The following is a 19,722-nucleotide window of genomic DNA, read 5'->3' on the forward strand; positions in this document are numbered from 1 at the left end:
GGGACACCAACAGCAGAGGCTTTGGCTGGTTTGGGGGTGCCTCCAGGGGAGGGAAAGACACTTTTTTAAGCCTTTCATTAGTTGGACTTGGTAACACATTACACTAACAAAGCCACTCGCTCCCAAATATGGGTGGTCATGCCAGCTGGAAATTAGACCCTGGGAGGAGACAGTGCTGGTGTGGGCGGGGCCAGTGCTAATATGGAGGGCCAGTGCTGGTCTGGATGGGGTTAATGTTAATGAGGGTGGGAGGTCAGATGGGGTGTGGGTTTGCCAAGGCTGGTGTGGGTGTGGGCACAGCTACAAAGCCCCTGAACTAGTAGGTCCTGCAGGCCACACGGACCCAGGTAATGAGGAATGGAGGTCCAGGTCATTCCCCAGCCGTGAATAAACTGCCAACTACATACACACCACTCAGTCAGTCCTGCCAAGAAAGGTGGTCAGATCCACTTCCCAAAGGAGGCGTGGAAACATCTCAGGGAAACATTCAGGAAAGCCTAGAGCCTGGACCCTGAGTCAGGACCCTCTCCGGACAAAGTGCATGCTCTGTCCAGAATGCCATATGCAAACCATCAGCACAGAAAATGGCTTTGGGGGTCTTCTCCGTATCGGTCTCTCTATGTCCGTCAGCTCATGTGGTTCTGAATCCAAAGTGAGCTTCCCAATAGGAGACCTGACGCCATCATAGACTAATTCCACGGAAGACTAAAGCACCTTCAAGGAAGGGGACAGAAACCCCCTGGAATTACATGTGACGTGTGTGTGTATGTGTGTGTGTGTGTGTGTGTGTGTGAGAAAGAGAGAGAGAGAGAGAGAGACAGAAGAAAGAAGAGAGAGAGAGAGAGATGGATGTTCACCCTCTGGAGAAATGGTTCACGATCTTCATCACATTCTCAAATGCCTTCCAGAAACCATCTTGAAATCAAACGCATCACTGTGATTTAATTTTGTGTTATTTTGTTTACTATAGAAAGAACTAGAAAGATTGCACAGAGCATTGGGCTTTAGAGAAATCATGGACTAAACTTGAGTTCCTCAGGCGAAAAGCTGTCTTACTAAGGATTGTGTTTCCTATCAGCGTCGTAAATTACGTTTGGAAACACTTCCTTTCTTAACTAGATTGTTCCACGACTTAATGTACTTTGGTAGCTTCCTGCAGCCAAATTAAGCAGGTGGTTTCTGAACATAAGTTCAAAATACGATACTCCAATAGAAAATAAAATCAAAGCTCCAAAATTTGGGTTTCTAGAAGCAGCTGGCCCTGGAGTGGGTTTCACTGCAACAATATCCAATACACCAGACGTCTCTGGAGGAAAACAGCCTTCACCTGCATTCTTCTGATCCAGACTCCCGTCCATCATTCTAATTATGCTGCTTTGAGAAACGTCTCACACTTGAAAATATGAATTACCAGAAAGCAAAATTCATGGTATCATTCTGACGTAACAGAGAGACGGCTGAGTTCCCTCCCTCAGCTGAAGAGCAGGGGCAAAATTTCCTCTCCCTTGAGCTCTCTGTGCTGCTGTGCAAAGTGTGGGTTGGACTAAACCGAAAGTTCCCCAAACTGCTATTCCTCATGGTCCAAGTCAATTTTAAATCCAGGCATTTCCAAGCAGCTTCCAAGGCATCACAGGTCAGAGCAGTAAGGACGAGGTGCCAGGATTCTGCATTTCCAAAGCTCCGTGATGGACTCTGATCTAGACAGACGAGCATCTGGGTACCAGAGACCCGGTCAAGTCAGGGCTTCCCGCAGCTCTGACATTATCTGCGCAACCAAATCGTTACTGGTGGAGCAGGCAGGGGCCCGCCTGGTTACAGAGGCTGTCAGGGAAGGCTGAGAGCAGCTCGTTTCCGTCCAAGGTCAGAGCAGCCAGGGGAGCGAGTGCACCGCAGCTGAGGGCAGGTGAGCAGCCCCCATGGAGGCCCTAGGGGCCGTGTGGGTGGCAGCCCTTGCACGAGACACACCACACAGCAGTCAGTGGCTGCGTCCCTGAAATCGAGACTCACCAGCTACATTTTGTGGCCATATCTGGCAACCCTAGACGGATGACAAGTTTTAAGGTCATCTTGGACATCCCCTCCCACTCTACAAACTTGGTATCCTCAGTGCAACACGTCCCCATGAGTGGAGGCAAAGACAAATGCTGTGGAGCCTCCCCTGGTGGCGCAGGCGGTTGAGCGCAGAGCTATGAAGCGGTCCACAGCCTCTGCAGCGCTGGTTTGATCCCGGCCAGCCGGCGAGGGTCCCACATGGTGCGGCAGACCTCTCCTGTCACGCCCGCTGCTCCCCTCAGCAGTGTATTTTGTGAGTCTGCCTGTTCTGTTCCCCGCTCTGTCTCTGGTGAATCCTCTCACCCTTCCACACACCTGGCCTGTACCCCGGTTCTTGTATAAATAAATAAATCTTAAAAAAAAAAAAAATTGTCATGAATGTTATGAGCAGAAAGTACAAGTTCCTCCTTGGGGGAGGGGAGAAGGAGGAAGAATCACGGGGTCCTCTATAGAAGAATGAAGAGGAAAGGCTCCCAGCCCCAGCTCCCAGACTTCCTGCTGAAAAAATAGGGGGGTATAATGACTCCAGAAAGTTCTGATTTCCAGGATATAATAGAAAATGAAAACCACGCCGTTATTTTGAGGCTAGAAATTCTGCTTGTGATAAAATATAGTTTTAGACTCCTCCAGGCGTAGGGGAGAATATTCTATTGGATAAATTAAGTGTGATATCATCGTTCAGATAAACCAACCTGTTTCCATAGTCGATCTTGGCCGTGACCTTCTTCTTCAGCTCCTTGAGCTCGTCCTGCGGCAGCGTGCCAGAGAGGATCTGGGAGCGCCACTCGATGAGGTCGTAGATCATGTGTCGCACGCTCCGGAACATCTCCCTGTTATCCTGCTGCTCGTGAGAGGACAGGGCCAGGGGTAAAGTTTTGGCATTAGACAGGACCGCGGATTTCTTTTCAAATACAAATGTCGTCTATGGTTTACGGGATGAGATTCAATTCTTGTCAAATGAAAAGAGGTGCTTAGCAGGAAATTGGAAGACATCATCCCAAGTTGGTGCCCAGCAAAGTCATACCAGGGTATGAACGGCTGAGTCAAGAGGTTTTCCGGTGCAGGATCTGGACGGACAGGCTGAGAGCCAGCCCGTGACCTCCTCAGATCTGGCCCAGGCAAGCGCAGCCTTCAACTCCCTCACCACCTGTTTCTGCCTCCCCAGTATTCACGTGCCCTGTGCCGCCCTGGCCAGCTCGGCCCAGAGCAGCCAGCCAGGCCTGGCAGTCAGCAGAGACCCGCAGGTACAGGCCCCTGGGCGCTGAGGCTTCCTCAGGAAACACTGGGGCCTTGCAAGAAGCTGAATCGGAATCCACAAACTCTTGGTGCATTTATGCCAGAAGGAAAACACAAGTTCACACTTCTTATCACTGCCTGTGGTTTACAAGGGGATGGATGTGCAAAGAAAAGCAACAGGCTTGCGACTGCAAGGGTACGAATCCTCATGGAAATCAGGGACCTCCCCAAGGAACAAAGACCCGGGGGGTGTTTCCAGGAAAAGAAACGGAGGTGACAAGGAAAAGATCCCAATCATCATGGGGCAGTGAGTGATTAAAATATGCTCATTGCTACTTTCACATCTCTGCACCTCTACCCCCACTACTTCTAGCATTTGACCTTCTTTCTAGAACATCTAAGGCTCCAACTACCCATTTCATAACCCCTGCCAGACTATTACATCCAACGAGCTCTTCTCTACAGTATCATCTTAGTTTTAATTTCTGAAATGAAAACTAAATGGTCAAAATTAATGCTTTATCACTAATTCACCTGATGCATTTTTCTAAAGCCCTGTTAAGTATCAAAAATACTTAATATCTTTCTAATTTGTCTCCAATATCTACCAGAAGTTAGAGTCAAAAAAAAGGCAAAAAAACCACTCCTATAAAATACTATAAGGAATTTTGTTTTTACTTTGACCAAATCCAACAATGTCAACCCCTACGAGGCAAATGTAAATTTCTGGAAAGAGCTCCCAGGCGCTCTCGGGGGCCGAGGCTATGTGTTGAAGTGTCCGCCGACACCCTCATCGGCGCTCTCCTGTTTGTTTGGCTGCCAGATTTTTGTTTAAAAATTGCTAAGTTGAACAAGTAACACCGACGACAAAATTGCTCAGATTTACACAAAACATTCGTGGCTAACTTTACGCTTTTTGGGTTTTGAGAGCATTTGATGAACAATTACTGCAACCGCTTATTACTGTGCATTTATCGGAAACCACTGTATAATCAAAAACAGCAAGCTTGCCCAGAGAGCAGCTGTGGGACTTTCGCAAGTTTTCTACGTTCCGAGAAATTGCTGCACTCACGTCCCTCTGGAGGCCTCGCGCTGTGCTGACAGCATTAGCATATGAGAAATCAACACTCTGAATAGAAATACAGGCTTAACAAAAGGTAATCTTGTGCAAATATGAATTTATGTGCAAAGCACTGCCCTGAGGGGATAGGAAATGGAAGATGTCAGAGCCTCAACCTCTCTGCATTAATAAGATTTCTCCCAGCATCAGGACTGGACAGTTGCACCAGCAGCCAGAATGCAAATGCTCTCCCTCCGTCCGCACCCCACGCATAAGTCCAGAGACTGTGGAGCTTTTCTCCAGCAAGAGGAGGCATTACCGATGCTCTGCTGATGGCAGAATAACTAATGAGCACCCCTCCTGCATCCAGAGAGGAGCCCTGACTGCTCAGCAGCAGACTCTCCCTCCCATCATCAAAATATAAACTCCGGGGGACACTCGTGCAAACTGCTTCAGCCTGTCCACCAGGAGCCCCAAAGCAGCTGGGTTCCCTTCCATTCCAGCCACTTTATTACTGAAGCCAAAACTGCACCCCAATATAAAGCAGGCAGGTCAAAGGGCACTCAGCCTCCCTCGGTGGCCAGACTATAGGGTCCCGGTGCTTTCTGAGAATGAGCCTGTCCCGGAAGTTCTGCTTTGGAGGGCCCCAGGGAAAGGAGAAATCTGCGGTGGGTACAGCTGGGTCTGAAATGCCCACTTTACACCCCATTTTCTCACCACGTAGAGCTGCCTCCAGATGGTGGACCACTCGCGCAGGGTGGTGGTGACTTCCTGGATGAGCGGGAGGTCCCCGGGGATAACTGTCTCATGTTGCCTGGGAGGGAAGGAGAAAAGCACAGCTGAGTCCCGGCCTTCATGAGCCACTGCCAGCCACACCCTGCAAGTCCTGCGCTCCTGACGTGTCAGCCAGCAGGCGAGGAGACACGATGAGGCCGAGTCCACACGTGGGAATACCTCCACCTCGCGCGATGACAAGTAATATTTGCACAGGGCCCGAGAATGTCCATACATTACCCCACACGGGCGCTGTCTCTCACCTGTCAAGGTAAGATGAAGGAGGCAAATACTACCCCATTAAAAGTCTTCAGAACATCAAGGTCTGGGGCGCAGCAAGTACATTCATAATATGCGTGCCCATCCATCTTACAGATGCCATAAATTACAACCAATCTGCCTGGCATTTAAATGCAGGTTTGGGTTAAGATGATTTTCACATTTCCATCAGGCTCGGAACTCAGGATAGATACATGAAGCCCTCAGCCGTGGCGAGAGGAACAGGCCACAGCCGCGGGTGTCTCGGGTATTTTATCTCATCCCCAAACACTGATGGACTGATGGACGCCTTACCCTGTTCTCCACACCCCAGCAGGCTAACCCTGACTCATTCCTAACTCATTATCTATTTTACACTGTCTTTTAAATCAACCACTATTTTCTGGCCACATGGCCTGAGCTGGGCTGTGAGCTAGCGGGGTTCAAACTAGTTGGGGCAGGACAGCACAGGCACCCAGACTTCACGGCCTCAACTGGGCCTCCGGGCAGCACGGGGACACGCACAGGCCCCTTCTCGGTGTGCAGACTTGCCCAGGGCCGCCTTCCGCTCCCTGATGGGCTCGTCCAGTGGCTGGAGTCCCCGAGGCAGAAACAGTGGGCGCCCCGGAGCCAGCCAGTGGTGGCCAAGCGGCCATGTGGGCAGCGGGAGTAGCAGGGACCAGACATCTGGGAGGGGCCGTGCAAGACCACCTTCGCGATGTGGCTTTTGCCAATGACCCTTTGATGGGCTGGGACCTGACTACTCAAACAGCCCGGCCCCCACGCCCATCAGCAGGTCCCCAGGAGGGTGCAGGTGGGCCGACGCCGTTCTCCAGAGCATGCCAGGAGGGCTCCAATCCAATCTCACCGTGAAGACATCGGTCGCCAGAACCCAGTGGTTTTCATTTTCCGATCCTGCGTACAGACCCCCCTGGCTATCAGATCCTGTGAGCAGACAACCCTGGCTATCAGATCCTGCGTGCTGAGCCCCCTGGCTCTTAGAAACGTGAAGCTCATCTAGACCCAGATCCCAGATGCCACCCGCACTGTGTCCCGGTCTCACTGGACCCTCTGACTTTCTGCTTCTGCAACTGGCCTGATCCCTCCGGGGACGGACGTGGCGCTAACATACTTCCTCTCGCGTGTCACTATAACCCCCTGCTGCCTGCCGGGGACCAGCTGCACAGCCCAACAGCGCCTGCCTCCTAGGGCTGTTGAGAAGACCTGAGACGAGGGACAGAAGGTCATACAGGGCGTGTGGGGGATGAGCAGAAACTGGCGCTCAGGGGGTTTCCTGGCCACTTGGCTCTGACGATGGAACTAGACTCCAGGGCACTAGTCAGGGCTGGAGCCCCAACCTGAGCAAACTGCAGAGGGGACAGCTGAAGGCGCGAGAACAGAAGCCTTCCAAAGAGAGGGCCAAGAACGGAGAAGCCCAAGGAGGGGCGAGCGTGGCGGGCAGGGGATGGGGCGGCAACAGAAACTGGGAGATGGCATCACAGTGAAGAGGTGGGGCGCGGCACTGGCGCTCGCCGAGGGAGGGGAGCACGGAGGAGGGGTGCAGTCTGAAACCAGGAGGCCTCGGGAGCGGAGCCGGTATGGAAAGGAGACGAAAGGTTATGGGGGAAGGCGCAGCATCGGTGTGGCGGTGGCGGCCGCACAGCCAAGGACGTGATGGCTGGGATCAAGAGCAGAAGCCATGGCAGAGACCGTGCAAGAGACCCTGCAGGAGACAGGCCTCCTGCAAGAGCCAGGTGGGACCTGGAGGGCAGAAGGCAGGTGTGCAGCAAAGGAGGGAAGCTAGGAGAAAGCAAAAGGGCTGAGGAGCGCAGGGGGAGACCACCGTGGAGTCTGGAGGCAGCAGAGCCTCTGCAAGAGGCAGGAGTGGGCAGCTAGGGGTGGACGGAGCAGCAGAGGGGGACAGTAGGGCCAGGGCCCTGGTATGAGAACGCCACAGGCAGCCCCAAAGCATCAGCAGGGGAACTGCTGCTTGGCCAGCATCCCCCTCTCCGGCTCACGAGGGGCACCCCCCTTGGCCCAGTGAGTGTCTGTCTGTCTGGGCGAGCCACCGCTGATTGGGAATCAAAACAATCCCTGCTCGCTTCACCGGGGAACTGGCTGATTACGCGTTCCATAGAGTCTTTCGTGCACATCAAAGTGCTTTTTTGAGCAAATGATGTGCATGAAACCTTGCGGATTCTGACACACACAGATGTAAAACACACTCAAGAACACTTGATTCAATTATTTCCACGACGGGGTGAAAGTTTCAAAAGTTTCCCTTTTTATCCCTCCCTTTAAAACACTGCGTATAAAACAACTTGCCTGTATAAAAAATGCCATCTTACAGGTCATCGCCATTTATGCCTCTAAATTACCTTCTTCATTTTAATCACGCACCATGGAATGGCAAGGCCCCAGCTAGTCCTTTTCATATGTTAAAAGTACAGTGCTTGGAAAGGCAATTTTGTAATCAGCCAAAGAGATGTCATTATGCAGTAATCATATGATTAGTAATTTTATAATTTACATATTTAACTGAGTGTGAAGATGTGGCAGAGACAAAAAAGGAAAACATTTTAATGTTCCTTCTTCCAGGTTACACCTGTCTATTCATTTGCCATTCCTGCCTAATGGGTTCCTGTTCTACAAATGTCCTTTTAATGATCTTATACATCGTTTTAGGACCTGTAAGAACATACATCACAATTAGACCCACTGTACGTTCACCAGGTCCCAGCTGAACAACTGTCGCTTCACCCTAAACTCCATTTGGATCACAGTCTGCAAATTCTTCCCGGAAAGTGGACCCAGAGCTGGGGGCTTCGGAGCCTGGGCCTGAGGGGGCGGCTCCCATAGGAAGCCCAGCCCAGACGCGTCCCAAGGTGAACATCACAGCCAAGGACGACGTAGTTGGGGCACAGAACTCTTTAGGGGCTCAAAGTCATGTTGTGGACACCCCCAGATCAAAAGTTCCCTTTCTCCCCCACAGCTCTGACCCCACCACAGCCAACCGCACCCGTGACCCCGGCCCTGCCGCAGCAGCACACCCCGCAGAAGCTGGGGGCCAGACACAGACAGCGCCTCTCTGCCCGGCCCGAGCAACAGACTCACCCTTTCCCTTCGACGATCGCTTCTTTCAGATGAATGTATGAGGCAGGAAATATACCCTGTGGGGGAGACAAGACAGAGAATGTTATTATCGAGACAAATAGTGACTGCAAAGCAAGCCAGTGCCCCCCAAAGTGGGGGAGGGTTGGGTGACTCTGAGCTGTGCAGCTTTAGGCAAAGCCCCACATCCAGCCTCTCAAAGGGAACTAGGAAGAGAGCAACTCAGCGCGCCCAAGAGGCGAAGCAGCTGCAGATGTTTCGAGGCAAACAGAAAGACTCCCAGGGACCTTGACAGGCAGACAGCGGACAAGGATGCTGAAGAGCATCGCGGCTGGAGCCCCCTGACCGGTCCTCCTTCCACGAGGCTGGCCGGGCCGAGAGCTGGCCTGCCCCAGCAAGTCCTAGGGCCACGCGGGAGCTCGCCTGACCCGCCGAGATGTCCCATCGGGCTCCAAACAGAGGGGCCGGCTGCTAAACTCTGGGAACCAGGCGGACTTGCCTCATCTGCACAACCCCGGGGAGCAACCCAGCTTTGACAAGCACTCCGCACCCCCAGGGCAGTGCACACGCATGCCCAGGTGGGTTTCTCACAAGCACACTCGGCGGCAGGCACTGTCCATGGAGAGCCAGAGTGTCTCCATGGGGCTGGTCCTGCCCCCGCGCAGGCAGAGCCTTGGGGGAGCAAGGCAAGCACCCGAAAGGCAGGCCGTGAGGCCACAGGCACTGGGTCTCAGCACAAAGCAAGCCCTCCCAGCTCCTGGCGAGGGTCTGGTGTGTGGACAGGCTTCATGGGGCAGTGGCACCGGGGCTTCCCGGCACCTGTCCTGGACCAGGCTGACTGGGTTTCCCTGGCATCTGGTCCAAAAGGCTTACATGGGAAACCCCAGCAACAGGTCTCACTCTGGGCCGAGTCACACTCTTCTGCCCACCAGAAAGATTTCACAGGAAGGAGAATTAAGACAGAGAGGCAAGGAGTCGGACAGAAAGACAGACACCGAGCAAGAAGACCGAGGGAGCCGAACGCTGGGGGGCTCTTTCCAGTCCGTAAATGGGGAACACCCCCAACCCCGGATGGCTTTCAGGTACACCTTTGAGGTGGATGGGTGTGCGCTCGGGTGGAGGAGGAGACGAGCCCAGCCGGCTGGGTGGGGGCTCTGCCCCCCTCGGCAGATCTGGGCCTCCGGCGCTCACAGGACAGCGGCAGCGCGAAGCCAGAGGAGCTCCGCCTGGGTGTCCCCTGTGACCAGCACTAGCAGATCAGCAGCTCTCCCGCCCTCAAGCCGGATCTGGGGGAGGGGTCCCCCGAGGAAGGAGAGCAGGGATGCCCTACGCTCCCCAGAAGTCACCGGCATCCTTAGTTACAGGTTTTGGCCCACAGAAGCTTGGGGCCAATAAGGAGATAATGAGAGGCGAAGTTAAGAAGATGAGCCACTGCCAAGCACGACCAGGGACGCAGAGGCCCGAGACAGCCTGCCTGCAGCAGGGCCAGGCCTGGCTTCCAAACCGCGGAATGAAACCGATGAGCCACAATTAGGTTCGGGGACACTAAGCGCGGAAAAGCCACAACAGAGCAGAGCCCGGGCGTGTCCGCACAGGGAGCGGCAGGAATGGCAGCCTCCCTCCAAATCCAGACAACCACGCGTGCAGACTGCCCAGCAGGCACGGCCTCTTCCTGCCGCAAACCCACGTCAGCGGCGTAAAAAGGGGAGCAGAAGCAGGCAAGAGCTTCGCAAATCCGTTAAGCTACTGTCAGGAGGATGTGGGCCTGAAGCCCACAGCAGTGTTCATTTCATCTGAGGTCACTTGACCCGGATCATGCTCTTATTCGCCATGAGCCTAAACAGGACGGGGATCCTGCCAGCTCAGAGAAGGGAGGCCCAGGACGCCCGGCGGGAGGCAGGGCTCGGAGGCCTGGGAGAGCACAGGTCGGGGCAGCCCCACATTTCTCAGATTCGAGACAGAGATATAGAGGGGAACTCGGGCACAAATGAGCGAGAATTGATTTCCTCTCACACTGAGACTTACGAAGGGGCAAAAACTGTGTTTAATAAATAGAAGGACTTACCTTCTTGGACTTTTTTCGTAAGGTGTAGCCTCTGTACCACCCTAAAGAAGCACAAAAGTTGAAACAGTTAGCACCGGCACACACTCAGTGTGGGCCCCTCACCAGGCTCGTGACCCGAAGGCCAGAGACGTCCACGGGACTCTCACCCTGAGGCCTCCACACTCCCGGATGGCCCCAGCTGCTGCACCCCCGCCCGCTGCAGGCCCGGCTCAGGAAGCACCGTTCTGGGGGAGGCCGCGCCCTTTGGACAACGGTCCCTGAGGGCCATCCTGGGTGTGCATTTTTTGTGTCTCCCACTGTCCCATTTAGATCCGGGTCACTGGCAAGGGCACATTCCAGCACCCTCAGATCATAGAGGGCTGCCCCATAACAGAACCCCATTGAGCCGACTTCCTCCCATCAATCAGGGGCGGCCTCTCATCCCACAAAGTACTTCTGTGGCAAAGATGGGGCCTAAGTAGGAGCAAAGCCCGGAACACAGGCCCACCTGCCCCTGTGGGTCTGGCCCGGACGCAGCCTCCCACTCCCGCCACGAGTGCAGGGAAGGAAAACAGCAGCTCGGAAGACGGCACGCCAGGGCACGCCAGGCCAAGCAGAGAGCAGCACTGATGCTGGGGGGGCCATGCCGGGGAGAGTGGAGGACACTCAGCCCCTCCATCTGCTGGCACAGGGTCCAGGGCCAGTCACCAACACCCCCAACAGCCTCCCCAGCACCCCAAGTGCGTGCACGCATGCACGCACACGCGCGCGCACACACACACACACGATGTCAGCGCGGCCTATCCCCACACTCTGCAGCCACGTGGGCCCACCTCTCTCAGGAACAAACCAGGCAGGGCGGAGGCAGGCGCTGCGGGGAGAGGCACAGAGAGCAGGTACGAAGGCCAAGGAGGGCGGCTCCCAGCGGGCAGCCAACTGCCATGTTGTTGCCCGCCACCAAAATTCACACTGAGGACGTGTGAATTAAGGACTCAGACACCGAAAATAGGCAAAGACTACAGCGTACTCTGAAAAAGGGTCACTTGAACCATCAGAGTGGGCCCTGCACCCGGAGTGGGCCGACCCTCCAGTGCCCGCGTTGGGACAGCCCCACGTCTGCGTCCGGCCAAAGCCAGGACAACTGACTTGATGTTCCGATAGGGTCTCTCTGGGCTAAAAGGTACAGATGGAGCAGGATGTGACGCGAGCATGTGCAGGGCGGGGCCCAGGAACAGGGCTGTTTACGCAGGTCTGCACTTCTCGAGGGGCCGGCCGGGAGCAGGGAGTGCACACCCGCAAAGGCTCAGGGCCCCCTCCCGTGCAGAGTGGACCGACGGACGACCATGGGCTGTGGTCTACTTCCTCTCTGCCCCACAGCCTACTAGAAAGGGCCTGGCTCCACCAGATCGAAAGGCAATGTTGTTGCTTGAATTACCATTTCTAATTAGTTCTCCCCATTCATATACCTTGTGGGGGTCAACCCTGCAGACAGGATGCAAAGCTACTACACCGAGACCCAGTCTTACAAAACTTCCAGACCTGAAGATCTAAAACTCAAGCCCTTCTGCGCAATAAGAACTGCAGCGTGAAAAGTAAAAGGGGCCTGTGGGTAGAACATGCAAAACAAGAACTTGTCTCCTCAAATCCAGGCCTCAGAACACGACCCCAGCGGCGTATTTGTGGGGAAATTGCAGCGACTGCGTCACGCCCCACATCGCAGTGACAGTATGTTTATGCCTATGAAAATGGGGTCACGGATTAAAAACAGAAAGAGAATAAGAAATAACAATTTGGATTCCTCTGAGGATGTTGTCAGCAAATTGGAGAATAAAAGGTGTCACAATCCACAAACACCTCAAAAGAATGAGGTAAACACTAAAGTATCTTTCATGTATTTTTTACAACCAGCTGAGATTTACGTGCATTTGCCCAAAAAAAAAAGGAACCAAAACCTCAGAGGGTAAATATGGGAATTTTAAGTTTCCAGTTCATCGTAATAAAGCACGACTTACGTGCCAGAAAAACTCAGTACACCCCTTACCTATGAAACGGCCTCCATCAGGCCAGGAACTGGCCATACAAGACAGGCACTGCCAAGCTCTAGAAGCAGGTGTGGCTTTGCCCACCAGACCCCGGGAAAGATGCTCAGAGCCCAAAACCAGGAGAAAAGCCCCCACACGTATACGCACCTTCGTAGGTTTCCAAGATGTGGACGGTGTCTCCGATTTGCAAAGAAAGCTCGTCCGCTCCCCTGGCGTCATAGTTGTAAAAAGCTGTTCAGGAGAAAAAGGAGATTAAAAGATATTAGCAGAGACCGCGCCAACGGCTTTTGCTCTTCTTCTTCGATTAATTAAATTACTTTTTCTTACATCACTGTAGTCCCCATGGTGCTCCCTCCACCATGTCGCCATATTCCCCTGTGCGCCTCCCTCCCGTTCCTTCCCCCTCCTTTGCTGGATGGCTCAGTGCCACGGCTTGCTGGCTAGTTTTGACTTTTTCTTGACCTTTTGTTTGGTTTCTCTCTATTCCACCTAGAAGTGAGACATTCCCTGCTCATGGTTCGGAAGAATTAACATTATCAAAATGGCCATCCTACCAAAAGCAATTTACAGATTCAGTGCAATTCCAATAAAAATCTCAATGACATTTTCCTTCCGCTCATTTTAACTCATAAGATACATTCAGTCTTTGCCTGAATTATTCTCCAGGACAGCCACAGAGGCAGCCTTTCCTCTCAAGAGACAAATATAGAGGGTCATCCATTTCAGGAGAAGAAATCCAGAAGTACCTCGTAGCTCCAGACAATCCTAAGTGATCATTTTCATTATGGGAAAATAGATACGATGGAAAATTTGCCACCTTAAGCATGTAATTAAGTCACATCAGTGGCAATCAATGTGGCACAACCATCGCTACTTCCATTGCCAAAGCTTTTCTTCGCCACTATCAATTTCCAAAAGTCTTCTTCACGCCAATCAGAAATGTCCCACCTATTAAGCAAGGCCTCCCCATTGCTCCCTGCACCCAACCCCACAAATTTTCAGTCTCTGCCCTTGAGCGCAAATATTTTCCTCCATTTCACCAAATTTCAGTTTAAGTGTCCTCAACCGACAGAAAGCAGAGCTGGAACACACCACGCTCGTCCTTCCGCATCTCCCTGGTAGCTTCGTGTCTTCAAGGTCCATGTTGCAGCAGGTGTGAGAACGTTATTCTTTGCATGAGTGAAGAAAACGGAGGACGTGGCGAACATTTTTACTATCACCTCATATACCAGTTTTTAATCTCCATTAGGGATTTTTTTAATCCATCAGAGGACTTTTCCCTGAGAATCAATTACACGTGGGCTGAATATTCTTTGGAACCAAACTGATTTTTTTTTTTAAAGCTACCATACAACTACGGATATTGCCATTGAAAGCTACAGCCTCCCTGATATGCCTATCTGTGGTTTTACAATCCAATAACAGAGATAGGTCCTGAAAACTGACAATACTCTACAATCCCTGATGTTCTGGAATTTTCCCTGGCACAGAGCAGGACTGCATGTGCACTGTGTGTCCTCAAGTAACTAATCCCCGGTGGACCTGGTCGTGGTCACGCCGGCTGAACCCGCGCACACGGTCAGCGGTACAGGCCTTTATTGGGGCCAGAGGTGCTTCGTTTTTATGGCAAGAAAGTCTCCTACCACTACCAGAATCCTTTTTAAAAAGCCAAAGCAAGCAGAGTCACATGTTCACAAAATTTCTGAACACTGAAGACTCACCTACGTAGAAAACCCCATTTTTGCAAACATTTCCCTCCATTTCACCAAATTTCAGTTTAGTGTGTTCAACTGACATAAATGGTTATTAGACGTCATTAAGTTTATTTAGCATTTTATGGCGACTCTTCAGCAAGAAGTAAGCATGCAGCACACGCTGCCTCTACCCATCAGAATCGTGCTCCCAACCATTAGGATGCAGAGACGCGTTTACCACAGTCCTCAAAAGCGCCCTCCAGCAGGCCTACTCTGCTAGAGAGGTGGAAAAGACACACATCAAAAATAAGATGAACACGTTCACTGTAAGCATGTCCCGGTCCAGCTGAATTGACAAGACATGTGCAAAGCCCCGAAGCACCTGCCTCCCTCCCTGAGGTCAGCGGACAGAAGCAGTTGTGACCATCTCATACAGAAACTTCAAACCGAACTATGCACAAGCCTGAACGACCATGGACTTGGAGGTGAGGGTGCATGCACCCCAGGTCGAGTGACAGCCACCCCCAGCCCTCTGTTCTTAGAACATTACCCAAGTAACCCCCCATTTAGAGGTGACTCGAAAGACTCAGGATGACTGGACAAGGGTGTGGCAGGGTGGGGATGCTGCCGACAGAATGACACCCGCAAGCCGTCCCTATCTGACTCCCCAGAACCCGTGAGGATGCCCCTTGCAAGCAGATGGGGGATCCTGGGTTATCCAGTGGGCCCCACGTGATCACAGGGGCACAGAGGAAGGAGGCACGTGGGGACAGAGGAGGCGTGTTGATGAAAGGAGCAAGGGCAAGGTGAGGCAGGAAGGGACCTTGAGCCAAGGAAGGCGGGCAGGTCTAGAAATGGAAAGAAACAGATGCCCTCCAACCCCCTCCCCAGGCCTCCAGGAGGAACCAGCCTGGCCCACACCCTGATTTGGGGCTGGTGCCCTCCAGACCTGTAAGATTGGGTTTCTGTCACTTCAAGCCTGACGTTTGTAGCAATCGTCTGTCATTGGGAGCCACTCACAAGGGGGGCGTGAGAAACCACCCGAGGTGGTGCTGGCCAGCCGCTGGGGCCCCGCACTGGGACAGCGGGCGCCGGGCTGCAGGCTCTGGATCCTGCAGCCCCTGGCTGTGCGATTCCCCATTCTTGGGTGCAGACAACCAGTGAGCTCACCCCCGTGAATTTTTCTTAAACAAACCCAAAGTATCCACTGGGCTCCTTGATTATTCCTCATTCAGGCGGCTGGACCCTTCCAAGCCGCCCCAGAGCGGGTGGGTGCAGGGACGTGGTTCAGAAGCGTCTCTCCTCGTTGAAGGACCAATGGCGGGGCCCGCGCGTCTCCATGAACAGAGCAGAGTTGGCAGCCTTTGTGCAAGTCGTTGGGTTTATCCTCTTTCTTCTCATTGGTTCAGATCTGGGAACAAGTGCAAGGTGCCCGCTGGGGAGCAAGGTCATGGCGGGTTAATCATCCACACTGTGGAGCGGGGTGTCGGCTCACGGCATGGGGTTATCTCCACAGATGCCTCCTGCTCCTCCAGGCCGAGCCTGGGCCAGGGTGCCCCGGGGAGCGCGCACCCCGTGTGACCTTCTCAACCTGCAGCTTCCCACGGCGCGTGTGGAAGTGAAACGGGAACGGAGAGGAAGCGGCGTGGAAGGTCTTTCCAGGATGGAGGTTTTGTTTTCTCTCGGGAGGAGCCGGCAGCAGCCCTGAGTGAGCAAGCACGTGGATCTCCTCCCACCAAATAAGAAATTAACATTCTGGTCTGAGCCACCTGTACCCCGTATGCACCAGAGACCCGACAAGGCAAAGTCATCGCCTATGATCGCCCGAGAAACTGTCGCCCAGGGTGTGAGGAAAGAACTGGCTCGCGGACCAGGCAGGAGGACTCCCATCTGCACCACTAGGACTCATAACACGGAGCAGGAGGCCCCTGCAGATGAAGCGCCTGCTGCTGCTGAGGTGCGATCCTGCGACACCAGGGATGGCGATGCTGATGGTGGTGCTGAGGAGATGCTGATGCTGACGGGGATGGAGATGCTGATGCTGACAGAGATGCTGATGGAGGTGCGGAAGGAAATCCTGATGGAGATGCTGATGGAGATAACGCTCTTGCTGCTGCTGCTGATGCTACTGGCTGACATTTACCGAGTATTCCATGGGCGAGGCAGCAGGCTAACAGCTTCACATGTTCAGACTCATTTAACCCTCAATGGCTACGAGGTGGATGTACAACTCTTCCCCTCTCCCTCATCCGGGTTTACAGCAGTTCAGTCAGCCCACATACAACAGGCAGGGCCAAAGGCCAGCCTGGACCAACGGTCAGAGGCCAAAGCACTCCTCAGTCTCTTCCTCAACCCTCAGCCACAGTGGCCCAGCCCTCTCTGGGCCTCAGATGACCCTCCTGATGACTCCATTGCAAATCAAAACATCCAGGTAAACAGGGGTGAGCCTTCCAGACATCCCCAGCATCCTAAACAGCATGCTAGCACAGTCCTCATTCCTTACACAGAGGAACCCAAATTGGGGGTCATTCCTGAAATGCAAGGCTGGTTTAACATCCGAAAATTAATGCCTGAAACTCACCGCACTACCAGGTAAGGAGGAAACATGGACAGATCATCCCAACGGGGGCAGAAAACACATTCAATGAAATGCAACTCCTACATGTAAACACAAACGAAAAAACCCTCGTGACGCTCACATAGAGAAATGTCACTACACAGGCTGATTCATTAAAGCACAAGAGAAAGAACTGGGACATAACACGTGCCAACACCCACGTACATTTTAAACGATTCCGTCTTTTCAACGGGATCCATTAGAAACATGCAATTACATCTCAGAGCACACCCCAACCACGTCGCCACCTTTTAAAGTAAGTACAAATAAATGTTTTATGGATTAAAAAAAAACTAAGGGAAAGAAATCCACTAAGTCCATGAACCCACTTCCATGTGAGAACAGACAAGGGGAGACTGATCTGAGGTCACACAGGGAGCGGGTGGCCCAGAACTCGGCTGCACCTTCCGGCTGTCTCTGCACCCAGCACGCCTGGCCCCGCAGGCACCAGCTCTCACTGAAATGAATGATATTTTAGCTGGTCTCCTGTGCACACTCTTTTCTTCTCTGTGTTACCAATTATCTTTGGGGAACCTTACTCTCAAACACTGCACCACCGCCCTGGAATTTCAAAATGATGCTAAGCTCCGCAGCTCAGCATTCACCGTCCAACGGGAGCTCAACCCGCTCTGCCAATCTAGCCCCCCCGCACCTCCCCCTGCCCCGCGGCCCCGTCCAGGCTGCCATAAGCCGCTCCTGCTACCGGGATTGCCCCTCTTCTCTCCACCTGGGAGCGCCCCTTGTCTACAAGGCCAGCCTTTAATTCACATCCTTCTCCAGATCCTCACCAATTCTAACTCCCCCACCCCCGCACCATAAAAGGCACATGCACACGTGCATTTGCTGCGGGCGCCCGAGCTTGCCCATAAGCTCCATGACACCCCAGTGTCTTGCAGGATGGCTTCTCTATACGTCTGTCTCCCCCTCCAGACCAAACTCCTGCAGGGAAGTAAACATGTATTAATCAATGGATTGCCCATGGAAACTAACACCATGCCTGCCCTGCAGCCACCCGATAATTGTTCACTGAACTTAACCAGATCATGAAGTAATAATCCTTCTTGTGTGGTTGGCAACAGAATGAAAGCAAAACCTGTATTCTCTGTTCCTCTTCAAAATGATCTTGCCCTCTGCAGAAAGACCCAGGCTCCCTGGACTTAATCAATAACAGAGAGATACAACAGGCGCTTTGCCGCTCAGCTTTGTGTCTCTCCCATCTGATGAGATAACCGCCATTTGCACACGAAGCCTCCTGAACACATCTAGGGTGAGAGTCTGGTCACTCTCACTTCTGGAAATCTGCTGGGCTGAATGTCTATTTCACACACTGTCGCTGGAAACGTGACTTTGAGATCTCAAGTAGCAATTTAAAAGTTAATTAATTCGGGCCTCCCCGGTGGTGCAGCGGTTGAGCGTTGGGTTGCGAAGCTGCCCGCAGCCTCTGCAGCACCAGTTCGATCCCCGGCTGCTCCCCGGCCACCGGAGGAGAATCCCACATGGCGCGCAGACCTCTCCTGCCGCCCGCTGCTCCCCTCAGCAGTGTACTTCGGTCCTTCTGCCTGCTCTGCTCCCCGCTCTGGCTCTGGTGAATTCTCTCACCCTCCCGCGCTTCTGACTGTACCCAGTGCTTGTATAAATAAATAAAAATAAATAAATCTTTAAAAAAAAAAAAAAGCCACAATGAGCTGCCATCTCATCCCCATGATGAGATGGGGATATTAAAAAAATAAATAAAAGTTAATTAATTCTTTTGAAAAGTTAATTTGTGAAAATGAATGGCCCTGTTTGTGATCTCATTCCCTTTGTCTTGCCTTGAGTTGGAAAAAAATAGTCCAGAGCAACCATCTTCTTAGGGTATGGAAATGCAGATCATGTCCCTAAGGAGAAAGTCAGAGCCCTTCTGTGCCCCCACAGGGCTCATTCTAAAGGGCTTCCCTCTGCTGGCCTTGACTTTCACAAACCCCGCACTTTCCTCTTGCCTCTGCCGACCACACACACTCAATGTTTCCCAAGGTTCTTTCGGCCTCCTGCTCTGGTCCAACACTGAGCAGGGGCTGGAGGTGCAGAGATGAGCTGAGCCAGATGCAGACCCGGGGGCAAAGTCACCCCCAGCTGCTCTCTAAGGAAACACCCCTTTACACACTGGACCCATTCAGGAAATACAGTGTAGAAAGAACTAGAACATTACAGGCAGCCTTTGAAATTGATTCTGGGCAGAGGCCAGCCCCCACCTCCACCCTACACTGAAGCTGGGGGTTGGGTTGTCCCTAGATTTAGCTTCAAAAAGGGCCTGGTGCCCACACCATCGCTAGCCTCCACTACCTGAAAAACAGGTCCTTCCACCGCTCTCACTGGGGAGCACCCAACTCCAGCAGCATTGGCGAGTCCCAGATCACTGGGCCAGACTGATCAGTCTCATTTTTACTAAACACCTGAAAGTACCTGGGGCAAGGAGTCCTTTAAGGGGAGGGGAGGGAAGGGCGGGGACGGAAGAGGGAGTCTTACTGCCCTGCTCTCAACAAGTTACCAGAAGCATTTTCTCTAAAACTTTTCTAAAGATACACTGAAAAAAGGAAGGAAATCTCTAGGAGTACACTTCACCAAGGAGCCAAAACACTGGCACACTGGAAACTATAAAATGTTGCTGAAAGAAACGAAAAAAGACCAATAAATGGAACGTTCTCCATGTTCATAGATAGGGAAATCTAATATTGCTAAGATGTTAATGCTACCCACAGCCATCTCCATATGCAATGCAATCCTCCGAAACTCCCAAAGATGCTTCTGCAAAAATAAAGAAATCCATCTCAAGGGACCATGAATAGCCTGTTCTT

General features: G+C 52.6%; 1 protein-coding gene across 2 annotated transcripts in view; it reads right to left on the reverse strand.

Annotated features, from left to right (window-relative positions):
- The window catches only part of DOCK1 (dedicator of cytokinesis 1), a 345,405-nt gene that overhangs the window by 294,366 nt on the left and 31,317 nt on the right, over nt 1-19,722 (reverse strand). For both annotated transcript variants that reach the window (XM_037496903.2, XM_037496902.2), the window contains exons 2-6: nt 12,725-12,808; nt 10,557-10,597; nt 8,495-8,550; nt 5,066-5,162; nt 2,745-2,893 (exon numbers count right to left, since the gene is read on the reverse strand). In XM_037496903.2, coding sequence (XP_037352800.1) covers nt 2,745-2,893; nt 5,066-5,162; nt 8,495-8,550; nt 10,557-10,597; nt 12,725-12,808 — 427 coding nt within the window. The remainder of the gene's footprint in view (nt 1-2,744; nt 2,894-5,065; nt 5,163-8,494; nt 8,551-10,556; nt 10,598-12,724; nt 12,809-19,722) is intronic.

Source organism: Talpa occidentalis, unplaced genomic scaffold, assembly GCF_014898055.3.
Source record: "Talpa occidentalis isolate TD23 unplaced genomic scaffold, MPIMG_talOcc4v2.1 talOcc4.8, whole genome shotgun sequence".
Classification (NCBI taxonomy): Eukaryota; Metazoa; Chordata; class Mammalia; order Eulipotyphla; family Talpidae; genus Talpa; species Talpa occidentalis.